This window comes from Protopterus annectens, chromosome 9.part0, assembly GCF_019279795.1.
Source record: "Protopterus annectens isolate FY-2018-M chromosome 9.part0, PAN1.0, whole genome shotgun sequence".
NCBI classification, from domain to species: domain Eukaryota; kingdom Metazoa; phylum Chordata; order Ceratodontiformes; family Protopteridae; genus Protopterus; species Protopterus annectens.
In genome coordinates, this window is record NC_056743.1 from 629,393,722 (window position 1) to 629,408,573 (window position 14,852).

The window sequence follows — 14,852 nt, forward strand, 5'->3', positions numbered from 1 at the left end:
CACATTTTTGTTGATGACTTCTTGGACTTCTGTATTCCAACACCAGCTTTCCTAATGTACCTTATTTGCATACCTGTCTAGGCAGCATATCTGTTCTGTAGTCCTCACACATGCTGTTTTGAGGTGCTATCATTCTTCATCAACTCCATCTATTTCCTCTTCTTTCTGAGGTGCTAGAACCCTGAGTGATTCCTAGATCTCCTCTGCTTTCTCTCCAGTCAACTTCCAAGTCTTCGGACTAGTCTCTGTTGACTTTAGAGCCTTCTCTGACCACTGTCTGCAGTGGATTGCAGCAACCAGTGGTTTATGCTGTGCAATGACTGTTTCACTGGAGATGACTTTGCAATTGCTGATTCTACCCCATTGTCCTTTCCTTACTAAGAGGAGGCTGCAGGAGTTGCATGTTGGCCCCTCTTGTATGTGATCTTGTGACAGTCTCTCTTGCTGAACCATGTGTAGGCCACCATCAAGCCATTTTCCAGACAGAAGCCTAGAATGGCCACTCCTTTATTCCTGTTGCCCCGCCAATGTGGACCCAGGCAATCCTCATATCCTCTGTCTGTCCCCATATGTGCATTCAGGTAAGTTATTACTAACAGCAATTCATGGTGCCCTGCTTTATCTGGTTCATCCTGCGGCTACTGTCTGAATGCACTCTTTTCTTGACTAGCACAACCCTGCTGTGGCGCATAGGCTGTGATTATTAATAGTGCCCTATCCTTACACTGTTGTCTGATTCCCATGAGTCTGTCACTAATTCTGATGACATCTCTCACTGTCTTCTGAATCCTCTCCCCCTCACCACGATTCCCATACCATTTCTAGATTATTCTCCCAAGTAGCAGACTCTGGATCCCAAGCCAAGTGGCTTTGCTGCACTACCCTTCCATCTTGTCTCCTGGATATACAGGATGTCCAGCCTCTTCTTTACCATCATGTTATCCACTTCCAAGTTGTGTTCTACCAATGAACCTGCATAGAGTGTAGCAATTCTAAGATCATGTTTGACAGGTTGATTGTTTTTTGCTAAACAGAGCTATCTCAGGTAACCCAATATGGGCAACTGGATGCTGACTGGCCAGTAGCTTATTCAACCAGGGCTGCTGGGCTTTATGGCAGGTGGACAGTGGCCAGTAGAGGCACATACTCCCCTACCATTCCTGTAACCTCTGTTTATATGTTTCCCCTCCATCCCATGGATCATTCTTACAGCTTTTCTCTGGGTTTCTTCAGTCTGATGTCCTTTTTCTTATATTGTCTTTAGAGCTGCACACAATACTCAAGATGTGATCTCACCAGGGCCTGTAGAGTGGGAGCATTATCTCTTGCTTCCAAAATCTGTCCTTGGGGATACAGCCCAACATTCTACTTGGTGCTACCACTGCTGTCTTACTCTGTTCCCAGTAGTTTAGTCCAGGTGTTACTAACACCCCCAGAGCATTTTCTTCCCCTGTTACCATCAGTACTACTCCCTGCCCATGTGAAACTTCACACCAGGGTTGCTATGTCTTAAATGGCAATACTTTACATGTTTTGTATTATCATTTATCTGACCACATGTTTAACCCTTCCAAATGGTGTGGTATCCTTCAAGGCCCCTGAGTCAGAGGAAACCACAACCCAAGCTGCGGAAGCCCTTACAAATGCCTTCTATGAACACCTCCAGGACTGCATGGATCAGGCAATCCCAAATAAAACCAAGACTCTTTCCACAAAGGGCAAACGTCCAGTCTGGTGGACCCCAGCCATTAACAAACTTTACAATAAGAGGAGAAAGCTATTACATGATAGAACAAAATCCATAAAAGGGAAGTCACCCCTGATCATTATTAGTAAAAAAATACGAGCACTCATAAAATCAACTAAGGCCAATTTTGAGAGAAAAATTGCCATGGATTCAAAGGACAATCATAAGGCCTTTTTTCAGCTATGTTAGGAACCTGGGTGGAAACTCACAGATATGCTCAGAATTAGTCCAAAATGATACAAAAATCACTGAACCCACAGACATTGCCAACATACTGGCAGACAGGTTCAGTGCAAACTTCACCCCCTCTCCCCTAAAGGAGAGATAACTATCCCAGCCGAGTGTAGCCTCCCGGACATCTCAAATGCGCAGGTGAAAGCTGCTCTCTCTAAAGCTAAAAACACAGCATCAATGGGACGGATGGTGTCCCCGGCTGTGTGCTACGAGCTAAATGAGGAATTAAACCCGCACATAAGGCAGCTGTTTAATCTCAGCCTTACCACAGGATCGTGCCCAAGGAGTGGCGATGGCAACTGTGGTCCCACTCCACAAAGGTGGCCTCTACAGACCCTGGTAATTACCGCCCCATAAGCTTAACAAGTCTAGTCTGCAAAGCTATGGAGAGGATCATAATGGAGCTCATAAACAAAGATATAGGGGACTTGCAGACATTGGACCCGACCCAGTTTGGCTTTGTCAAGGGAAGATCATGCCTTTTTGAACTTGGTGACTTCTTGAAATAGTCACCAAGGCCATTGATGAGGAAAGGCAGTCCATACAGCCTACCTTGACCTTGCAAAGGCTTCGACACAATACCCCACTCGGGTATTGTAGAAAAACTTACCAGCTTAAATGTAAACCCATATGTCACAAGATGGGTTGCAAACTGGCTTAAGGACAGAACCCACAGGGTTAGAGTTGCTGGCGCTGTGTCAGACTGCAAGCCGGTCACAAGTGGTGTCCCACAGGGCTCGGTCCTTCGCCCCATATTGTTTGGCATCTACTTCTCAGAAGTACAGGCCAACATGGGAGGACTTTGGCTGACAAAGTTTGCAGATGACTGCAAACTGGGCATCATAGTGGAAAGTGCATCGGACACGGATATCCTTCAGAAGGGACTCACGGAAACAGATAGCTGGTGCCAGAGCCATGGCCTGAAGTTAAGCGCCAAAAAATGTATAGTCATACCCTTCGGGAAAAACAAGGTAACCCCAAGCTACCATATAGGTGGCAATCCACTAAGCACAGAAGAGGTTATCAGGGACCTGGGGACCCAGGTTGACAGTGGCCTTTCTTTTGACACTCACATTGCTAAAGTGGTTAGAAAGACCTTCTACATTGCCCACCTGATCATGAAGGGATTCACATCCAGATCTAGTGAGGTCATTGTTCCCCTGTACTCTTCACTTATCAGACCAATGATCGAGTACAATGCCCCATTCGGGATGTATCTCACCCGACATCTGCAGCAATTGGAGAGACCCCAAAAGTTCCTCACCAAAAGGATAAAGGGACTCCAAAATCTGTCATATGCTGCCAGATTGAAGAAACTCCAGCTCTATTCAGTCGCATACCGTCTGCTCAGAGGTGACATGTGCCTGACATACAAGGCCATGTCCAACCCGGAATTAATGGACATGCTCCACCTCAAAAAATCCAAATCCACCAAAACCACTAGAGCAAGCAACTTAAACCTTAGCACGGATATAAATAGGACGTGCTGGAGGGATAGATTTATCACTCAGAGACTCCCTATGCTGTGGAATAAAATCCCGGTCCATGTGAGGCAGAGCACCTCGCTGACTCTGTTCAAGAGAAATCTAGACCTGTGGATGGGAGATCGTAGGTTTACCCCGGGAATCATCTCTGGGTCACTGCTGGACAGAGGCACAACAAACTAATGGGCACAGTATTTTTTCATATAAGGGGTGGCGTAAGCCACAATAATTTGGGCTAGGCTTATAAATGCCTTAGGGCAGATAGCCTAGTATAAACCTATGAACCTATGAAATCCTTTGCTAGCCTTTTCCACATTTGCCCACTTTTTTATCTGGTATTGTACCATTAGAAAGAGGTTAATTGTGTTATTTATTCTGTCATATTTGTCTGAAACAAAATCACTGAAGAGTACCAGATCTAGGACCAATCCCTGCTACTTTCCACTCATTATTTTCGTAATTCCTGTCACTGCCCATCTCACCACAACCCTTTTGTGCCCTACCATTAAACCATGCAGTTATTTGTTTGTGTCTTTCGGCTTTTCCCGGTTAGGGGTCGCCACAGCGGAACTCCAATCCGCTAATGATTGGCAGTTGATTTTTACGTACCGGCTTGCCAGGCCTGACGCACAACCTTCAATGAAGGTACGCCCATTCACGCACGTCTCCACGCAGAACATGCTCTAGCTGAGAATCGAACCGGACAGTGTCTTACTGTGAGGCGACAACACTACCGCAGCACCACCACCGCGGGTAAACCATGTAGTTATTAAGTTCCTTAATATTGGTATTACATTAAACTCTTCTAGTGTCTTGTCTGCCTGTTGTATGAGACTGAATCAAAGGTCTTGCTGAAGTCCAGACTGACTGTTTGTACTGATACTCCTTTGTCAAATTCACCTGTAACCCAATTATAAAACTAGATCAGATTTGGCTGACAGCTGCTTCTCTCTATAAACCATTGTTGTTTGTTGTCCTGGAGACGTTTGTAGTCTAGAAATGCTACCAGCTTTTTCCCGTAGCATTCTGTGCATGACTTTTGTTGCCACTGGTGTAAAGTGAATAGTTATGTAGTTCCCTAGATTAGTTCACTGGATTTTTGTATCCTCCAATGGTACCACACATCAGAGTTATAGCATGAACTGAATCCTAGAATGTGCATGGCACGGTGTGCCCAGGAGAACTCGCAGGCTACTTTAGGGAAGAACATGATGCTGCATGCATAACTTCCAGTTTCTCTCTGTTAGTGCTTCGTTTTTATCCCTTTTTTTCCTGATATCTTATTCTGAATCCGGTCAATCTTATTTATTTATTTGCTGTAGGTGAAGGGCCAACCCAGGGCTGTATCAGGCTTGCGAGTCAGCCAATAGGAAGCGAGCAGACTTGTGATTAAGAGGGCCAGCTAAAGATGGGCAAAACTCGGAACTCTTTCGGTTCTAAAATGGATCTCTGTGTCCAAAGGACTTACTTGATTGATAACTATTTTTATTTACAGAAGTGCTGAAAAATGAACTAAGAAATGTACATATTGTAAGAGTGAAGTGAAAAATGTCGATAAGAGCTCTAAACAGCAAACGCATGGTGTTAAAATGTAGCTTGCTGACTTTCAGCAAGTTATACTGTGTCTGAGTTTGAGCTATTCACATGCTTCCACGGCCTTACTGATCAATTAATGCCTCTAACAACTACTACATAACCTGCTTCCATATACATTTGCAAATCTAAAACAGTATCTTTAGTAGAAGTAGTTTAAGAAGGAACTGATGAAAATGATGTGTACAACGGCGAGGGAGGTGCAACATTTTGAAAGATGTGTCAGTTTGAAATGCTGGGTGGGTTGGGAGCAGTAAAAATAATTTGTGTGTACAAAATTGATTTTTTTGGCTACAACCCTGATCTTAACCTTTCTTCCCCAAACATCTTAACATAACGTGTGACACGACCAAACCCGCTGAAATTAACAACTAAGCTTTCACATGATGACTCTTGAAAACAGCCCATCGAGATAAGCGTTCTACCTGGTTAATATATGCTTCTACGTCTCAGCACCACAAAACATTTCCGCTTTCGAAGATGCTCCAATTGGTGTAAAGTGTGTAACGTACGTCACCAGGCACTCCGAACGGGAGTGATTAATATGTGTACAGTGGGAGTTACTTTTACATAACTTTTTTTAACCCACCATCGTAAAGAACCCTAAAACGTTGAAGCTGCACTTACAAAATACTTTTTCATTTGTTACTGAAAGTAAGTTAAAGATATATCATCCGCCTCTAACTTTGAGATTTCTTGTCCCACCACTTTAGAATGTAAAATAAGTTCTGAAATGTAAGACACGCCCTCTGCTTAGCGTCAGAGTTCAGTTCGGCCCTTTTACGAACTTTTGCCGACTCTGTCAACAACCTTTCGGATTGTCCCATGTGGAAACCCCGCCCCCCTGCGTTGCACGAGGAACCGCCGTGCTGTTAGCAGCCACGTCAGTGGGTGAATGTGATAATACAACAAGCTGTCCTTTGCTTCCCGTAGGTGGCTAGGGGCTGTGCGGAGCCCCTTTGGTTCAGATCTGGCACTATGGTGGTGCTAACAATGATTGCCAGAGTCCAGGACGGACTTCTACTGGCAGCATCTATGCAGGAAAACGAACAGGTAAGGTGCACAAATCAAATTGTCCAAGTTTATGTGGTAGTATTTGGATAAAGCGAGCGACTAAGAAACTCCATGAGTGGTATGCATTTGTTGTTTCTGGTTACAGTAAGAGATTTATGAGGTTTATAGAGCTAGAAAGGCGATCATTTTTAAAAATTATGGCTTTATAGAGACTGCGGAGGCTGACCCTGTGGGTCCACGACATAATGTTCAGAACCTACCTAAAATAGAATGGGGAGGTTATATATTTCCTTTCTGTTTTATTGCTTTGACTTTTACGTTGTAGTTTGTTTTATTCATTCTTTCCCCCCTTTCATCTATGTGGTAGGTAGTGTTATACAAGCATTACTTTTTGAACTGCAGTAAGTGATTGCATTTGGAGCATAGTACTATTATTTGTCCAAACGGTGCATCCTGTTCACTTAGCAACACTCTCCTCTCTGTAGAAGAGGTGCTAGGCAGACGTAGTTAGCCCACGAAAAGTGACATGCTATGAGGAGACATGAAGCCCAGTTTCTGCAGAAAAGTCTGCCATATGCCTCCTCCAGAATTATCTGTGCGAAGCTCGGGAATGTTGTTAAAAAGAACATCTTGAAGCAAAAATCAGTCTGTTGAAGCATAAGGAAAGCATAGTTATTAGCTCATGTGACACACTACTGAAGGGAAATTAATAATCTGACAGGTAGGAATGATTCTTGGCATCATACCTCACAACTGCCAGTGATTTTGACTGGAATCGTTGTTCTGTCCCTCATAAGTCATCTTAAAACTGTTAATTTTGCATCGAAAAAGTGAATTTCATTTAATAAATAGTGACAATAACTAGTTATTGACTTATTACTTCAGAAATATAAAATTGATTCATATTCTCTTATTCTGCCAATTTCTTAGGTTTATAGTACTGATATTTTAAAAGTCCCTGATTATTTCTGGATTTGTCCCTGATTCTGTTGAAATTTGTCTCTGATTGGATAAGAACTATACTTGGAAGAATCCATATAATCACTTTACTCCAACATTGCACTTCACTGTGTAGGAGCCTATGGATGATGTTTTCCCGATTCTTTTGTGCCCCCACTTCTTGACAGATAACCCCAATCAACCTGATTGTAGTATTCTTCTCTCCCTACATTCTCCCATAAAAGCCAGCTCCCTACAAGTACTTAAAACTGTTAGACAACATTCCTGGTGGTGTTAACCCAACCTTTATTAGCCTCTGCTCCTGGTTTATTAAACTGTGCACACTTACTTAGCAACCCCACCCCATAGTGCCTTTTTAGGCAAGGTTCAAATGACAAATTCACCACCGTAACATGTACAAGCAAGCAATATCTGAAGGTAATGCTAGAAGTCTAAACCTCAAAATGGGCTCACTCGCGGCACTCCTTTAAAATGGAGAACATCGACATCTGTGCAGTGACAGACCGGGTTCAAGGCTCCAGAGAGCATCCCTGCATTACCAGGCTATAATTCATACCACACCTTTCGGCCACCTAACCTGGAACAAAACACTAAAGGCGGAGGCGTGTCCATATTCATTAAGGATATCCACACCTCCAGGTTAATGGCTCAGCATATCCCAGTGCAACTAACTCTGGGCAAGACCGCAATCCGAATTGTAGCTTGCTACAGATCCCCCACCGTGCCCCAGGATGCCCACTCCTCATTTTTTGATACACTGGAAAATATTAGAGTACAACCTAACACCCTAATAATGGGCGATTTCAACTACCCCACCATTAACTGGGAAAACTAGTCTTGTACCTACTCTTGTGCTCAACGTTTTATGGAATTCATAAATACCAGCGCCTTGGATCAACTTATCCACACCCCCACCAGGGGCAGCAATATCCTAGACCTGGTCATTACCAACATGGGCAACCGGTGTTCCACACTAGAGGTCAATTCCTCGTTGGTCAGATCCGACCACAAGCTAATCACCCTAGACATCCACATCCCACCCCCCATTAGGGAAACCACCGTAAAAAATTACTCCAAAGCCAACTTCATGCTTCTTAAGACAGAAGTGGCAAACTTCACGACACCCATGCTGATGGACAGTAGAGGTATGACTGCTGAATCCTATACAAATGCACTATATAAGCACTTACACGAGTGCATGGATCGTGCAGTCCCTAACAGAACCAAGATGCTATCCTCCAAAAAAAAGGAAGCCAGTTTGGTGGTCCCCTGCCATAAACAAATTCTACAACAGAAGAAAGAAACCGTTGCAAAAAAGAGTAAAATGCCATGATTGGAGGAACTCCATGGTCAGCCTCATTAAGAAGCTGAGATCCCTCATAAAATCTTTCAAAGCTATTTACAAAAACAAAATCGCCATTGATTCTAAAGACAACCACAAAGCATTCTAGAGCTATGTCAAGAATCTCAATGGCAACACTCAGATCTGCTCTGAGTTACAGCACAATGGCACTAAATATACAGAACCAACTGATATTGCCAACATCCTGGCAGATAGGTTCAGTGCTAACTTTACCCTTCTCTCACCCCCTAAAGGGCCCATCTCTATACTGGAAGAATGCAAAGTGCCTGTAATCATGGCTGCACAGTAAAAAACACACTCTCCAAAGCCAAGAACACAGCATCCATGGGACCTGCCAACATCCCAGGCTGTGTTCTACACGAACTACAGAGCGAACTGGCACCCCACCTAAGTACCATCTTCAATCATAGCCTCACCTCAGGCTTTGTGCCCACTGAATGGAGCACAGCAACGGTTATCCCACTCCACAAAGGGGGAGCCACCATGAGAACTACCTCCCCATTAGCCTGCCGAGCCTGGTCTGCAAGGCTATGGAACGTATCATCATGGAACTTATAAATAATGACATCGGTAATCTCCAAACTGTGGACCCTACCCAGTTCGGGTTTGTAAAAGGCAAATCATGTCTCTTAAACCTGATAGACTTCTTTGAAGCGGTCACCAAAACCGTAGATGAGGGTAAGGTGGTTCACACAGCCTATCTAGATCTCACCAAGGCTTTCAACACCATCCCCCACTCTGGAATTGTAGATAAACTCACTAAACTAGGTATAAATCCCTGTGTCACAAGATGGGTTGCCAACTGGCTCACTGACAGAACCCACACTGTGAAAGTAGCAGACTCTAAATCCAGCTTCAGTCCAGTGACAAGTGGAGTACCACAGGGTTCAGTCCTAGGTCCTCTCCTATACCAAACACAGAAGGTCTTTGGCTAACAAAGTTCACAGATGGATGCAAACTAGGAGTCATAATCAATCTCCTAACGATGTGGACATCCTACAAAAGGGCCTCACTGAGACAGATGCCTGGTGTCAAAGCCATGGCCTCAAGCTCAATGCCAAAACGTGCATTGTCATCCCTTTTGGTAAATACACTGTACCCATGAACTACCACATACACAGTTGTCTACTTAACACTGAAAGTGTAATAAGAGACCTTGGGACACAGGTGGACAGTAGTCTCTCCTTTGATCACATTTCCACAGTAGTCAGGAAATCCTTCTGCGTGGCACACCTCATCACAAAAGGTTTCTCATCCAGGAAAAAGAGGTAATTGTTCCCCCTCTACTCATCACTCATTAGACCCGTAATAGAGTACAACGCCCCTTTTGGTATGTACCTCACAAGACATCTACAACAACTGGAAATGCCGCAGAAATACCTCACAAAGAGGATTACTGGCCTCAAACAGATGCACTACACAGACCGTTGCAAAAAACTCCAGCTTTACTCTGTCACATATTGCCTACTCAGAGGCGATCTCTGCCTAACATACAAAGCAATGTCAAACCCAGATCTGTTGGACATGCTCCACTTAATGAAATCCCAATCCCTCCTAGCTATACGCTCTAGGGACCTAAACCTTGTCACCACAATAAACAGAACATGCTGTAGGAATAGATTCCTGTCCCAGAAAATTCCCATACTCTGGAACAAACTACCTATCTATATCAGACAAAGCTCCTCATTAGCACTTTTCAAGAAAAATCTTGATGATTGGATGGGAGATAGGATATTCACCCCAGGGATCACTTTTGTGGCTCTGCTTGACAGGGGCACAGGAAAATAATTTTCTTGGGTGGCAAAAGCCAGGGTACTGTTTGGCTAGGCTTATATAGGCCCTATGGCCAATAGCCTAGTACCAACCTATGAACCCCCCTTTGCATATGTATGGTTTCTTTCTATTCCTTAGATCTCTTCCTTGGACATGGAAAGGGAACCTGCCAGTTCCTTTACTGTCTTTCTGTAAAGTTTTAGAGAATTGTGTTCAGTGGCAGATCCTTGATCGTCTTAGTAATTACAACCTTCTTTACAGAATGCATCATGACTTAATTTGGCCATCAGTATACCTCTTAACTATCATTGATTTTTGCCTCATACTTTCCTTGCCCTTATAACATTTTTATTTTTAGTAAATCGCTGAGGATTATAGCCAGAAGTTAAGCAGTATGGGCAAAAGAAACGTGCCTGCTATCTTGTTACTGTTCATCATCATTGTTCTGTTCTTGGGTGTATGATTCATTGACTTCATATAAATGTTTGATTTGGTTGATTTTAGATGTCTACAGTTCTGTTTAGGCTTTAGTATAGGCTCATTGTCTTCTCTAGATATCTATCTTTACATTTTTTTTTTGTATCCGTCTATGATGAAGAGTAATAGGATGTTTGTTGTGAGACCATTCTTGCTTACTTGGTTTGTAAACTAATTTCATATTGAATTATATTGAAACTTGTTTCTAGCCACTTTGGTTCCCAGGGCAAAATCGGAAAAAGGTGACCCCTTCCCTCCAAAATGCATTGTGCTTGGAACTCTTTGTGTTTGGCTATTTGTCTAACATTCAGAACAACTGTCGTAATTTCTCTGATGCAGAAATAACCCTATTTGCAGTTATTCATCCAGTGATGAATGCTGATTACCTGGTCATTACTAGGGTGTCCTTCCATCATCATGCTGTTTTATAGGAGCTACAGTATCATTTGTACATCCTTATTGAATGGTTCGCATATAGAAAATGATTCTAATTGCCACAAAGACCACTTTGGTACCTTTTGACACTGCATTCAGGCTAAACCAGATTCCGTCTGACCAGATCATCATTTACTCTGTTTGCTGTGTCCCCCAAAAATCTTCAAATGCTTGATATGTTGGAGTAAGACTGGGACCAACTTGCATGGAAGAATAGATTTGTTATTTCAAGACCACAATCAATAGACGGCTAAGTGGTACAGACTATTTGTAGGCTTCTGAGCCCCCAAGCCCTTCTGTGTTTGAGGGAAGCCTTCTAGCTTGTTTATTTCTTATAACTAGCCAGTTTTCTAGTTTCAGCACTCAAATCTGTTTCTTTGATCTCAGCACTTGTTCAGAAAAAAAAAAAATTTCATCTGCTTTTACTGTACTTGTGTTTTTACCTACTTCTTTTTACTTTTGCATCATCTTAAAATACTCAATTGTATTTATTACTGCTTGGTGTAACTCATTCTAAGCCTTTTGGTTTAAACACTTGGGCTTCGGACCAGTTAGTTGTTTTGCACTGAGAGGGTTTGTGGTCTGCACTGTTGTGGCAGAACAGGTAGCTTACATCCTTCTAGGTTGAGAACTGCTGATTGAGGGCTCAGTGTCTGTTATTCTAAAAGTGTATTAATTCTGGTTTAAGCACTTGGGCTTTCAAGCCATTTTTTTTGCATTAAGAGGGTTCGTGGTCTGCACTCTTGTGGGAGGAGAGGCTGGACTCTGCCCTTCTGAGCTGGGAATTTCTGGTTAAAGGCTTATAGTGCATGCATATCTGAACTGTTCCTTACTGAAGTTGGTGCGCCTTGTTTGCTGTGGCATAGACTGGATTCGGGCCTGCTGGATCTAGCTTTGTTTGTGTAACTTGAGCACTAATCCAGACATTCTCTGAAGTATTCAATGGTATTTATTACTGCTTGGTTGTATCTTGATTAAAGTGTAGCTATCATTCAAGTCTTTTGGATTAAGCACTTGGGCTTCAGAACAGTTGTTTTACATTAGGAAGGTTTGTGGCAAGCACTGTGGTGGCAGGACAGGTAGCTTTCATCCTTCTATGTTGGGAACGGCTGATTGAGAGCCCAGTGTCCAAGTGTATTAGTTCTGGTTTAGGCACTTGGGCTTCAGGCCAGTTATTTTACATTAAGAAGGTTCGTGGTCTGCACTCTTGTGGGAGAAGAGGCTGGACTCTGCCCTTCTGAGCTGGGAATTTTCTGGTTAAAGGTTTATAGTGCCTGAATATTTGAACTGTATCTTACTGAAATTGGTTCACCTTGTTTGCTCTAGCATAGACTAGATCCAGGCCTACTGAATCTAGCTTTGTTTATATGCTTGTTGTTTGTTTGCTTGTTATTTCCCTGGAAGCTAATTCCACCTAATACGCAACTTCTCAGCGCTTCTGTGGATCACTAGTGATATCTGCATTGCTTACTGTATTTATTTCCTTGTTTCACTTGAAAGAAAGTTACTGTTTGTCGTTTTTGCATTTAGTTACTTGTAACACATTGCACTCAAGTTACCTGGCACTTGCTCACTAAAGCAATTATGTAAGTCAGCACTAAAAATTAAAAGCACTACACCCTCACTCCCCACTGGCCCTTGTTTTCAATTAAGGATTTCCCAATATTATTCTAGCATGTCCAAAGGTCAGTTGTCAATCTCCTCTCGGTCCAGCTGGTGAATCTGGGAATCTTGAGGCAATGTTATAACTGCCTCATGTACACAGACAACCCTCTCCTCCTCCCACATAACACAAATACTTGCGAGAGATGCAGCTATTTAGCCAAACTGGAGGCTGAGCTCTCTCAACTCAGGACTGGCAAGACCAGACAGGAGGAGAAGGCAACTACACACACCACAAAACCAGCCTCACATAATGCTACCACTCCACTGAATCAAACACATAAACACACAAAGACATACTCGGAGGCTCTGAGTAAAAATTTACCTAAACAGCAGAGGCCTCCAAAGCAGACACCCAAACAACTGCTACCTCAAGACACCCCACAAGCAACACATAAACCACAAAAGCAGTGTGCAAAGCAGTCACAGCCCTTAAGGCCAAATACAACACCAACCATACTTGTCATAGGTGACTCCATAGTCAGACACAGTGCCGTGCCACTCACCAGGCTGAACAAGGAGAGGGTCACAGTAAGCTGCCTGCTCGGGCTAGAATCCGCCACATAACACAAGCACTCTGGTCACTCCATGGCAAGTACAAATATGACACAGTCATTGTCCATGCTGGTGTGAACGACCTGAGACGTACCTCCCTGGACTACATGAAAAGAGACATAGAGGAGCTCTCTGATTATGTAGCCCAGGCATGTATGACCCTAACCCTGAGCAGTATCCTTCCTTCACCAAGAATGATGCCACAATATAGAGACAAGATGATCAGCTTTAACAATTGGCTTAATGTCTGGTGTCATTCAAAGGGGATCCAGTGTCTGTCTGCCTGGGATGACATGCTTGACAAGCCACGCTGCTTAAGGGCGGCTTGCACCTGTCACCCTGGGATTCCGGATATTGGCTAAGGCTCTTGCCACCCCCATAGTGCCTTTTTAGGCAAGGCTCAAATTCTAAACCTACCACCTAGAAAACAAAAATGGGAAGAAACTGAGGGTAATGCTGCTCAATGCCAGAAGTCTAAATCTTAAAATGCACGCTTTCGAGGCCCTTCTCAGTATGGAGAACATCGATGTCTGTGCTGTAACTGAAACCTGGTTCAAGGCTCCTGAGAGCACCCGGCACTATTAGGTTTTACCTCATATCATGCATTCCAGCCCCAAAACCCGGACCACACCACAAAAGGAGGGTGTATCCATATTCATAAAGGATACTCACACCTCCAGGTTGGTGGCAACGCCGCAAGCCGGAAACCATCCAGGTGCAACTAACCATAGGCAAAACTGCTCTACAAATTGTAGCATGCTACAGGCCACCCTCTCAAACTCAGGAACCCCACACAGCCTTCCTGAAGACACTGGAGGGTATAAATGTATCTCCAAACACCATCATATTGGGTGACTTCAACTACCCGAATATAGACTGGGAACATTACTCAAGCCCTAACTTTCTAGCCCAACGGTTCCTGGAGTTCATAAATTCAAATGCCATGGAACAGCTAGTCACTGTTCCCACGAGAGGAGAAAATATACTAGATCTCATTGTCACAAACATGGGGACAAAATGCTCCACACCGGAAGTATATCCCTCATTGGTGAGATCTGATCATAAACTAATCTCACTGGAAATCCACATCCCGCCCCCACCCCAAGCAAAAAAGACCATAGTGAAGAACTTCTCTAAAGCAAACTTCACACTACTCAAGACTGGTGTGGTATCCTTCAAGGCCCCTGAGCCAGAGGAAACCACAACCCAAGCTGGAAGCCCTTACAAATGCCTTCTATGAACACCTCCAGGACTGCATGGATCAGGCAATCCCAAATAAAACCAAGACTCTTTCCACAAAGGGCAAGCGTCCAGTCTGGTGGACCCCAGCCATTAACAAACTTTACAATAAGAGGAGAAAGCTATTACATGATAGAACAAAATCCATAAAAGGAAGTCACCCTGATGATTATTAGTAAAAAATCGAGCACTCATAAAATCAACTAAGGCCAATTTTGAGAGAAAAATTGCCATGGATTCAAAGGACAATCATAAGGCCTTTTTCAGCTATGTTAGGAACCTGGGTGGAAACTCCCAGATATGCTCAGAATTAGTC

At 43.5% G+C, this 14,852-nt stretch overlaps 1 protein-coding gene across 2 annotated transcripts in view; it reads left to right on the forward strand.

The window, feature by feature from the left end:
• LOC122811385 (vesicle-trafficking protein SEC22b-like) overlaps positions 1-14,852 on the forward strand; it is a 442,870-nt gene that overhangs the window by 109,807 nt on the left and 318,211 nt on the right. Inside the window, exon 1 of one of the 2 annotated variants that reach the window (XM_044083197.1) lies at positions 5,703-6,111. The exons of the other annotated variant lie outside the window; for it this stretch is intronic. Coding sequence (XP_043939132.1) covers positions 6,037-6,111 — 75 coding nt within the window. The 5' untranslated portion in view covers positions 5,703-6,036. Of the gene's footprint in view, positions 1-5,702; positions 6,112-14,852 lie in introns of those variants that run through there. 2 annotated transcript variants of the gene reach the window in all.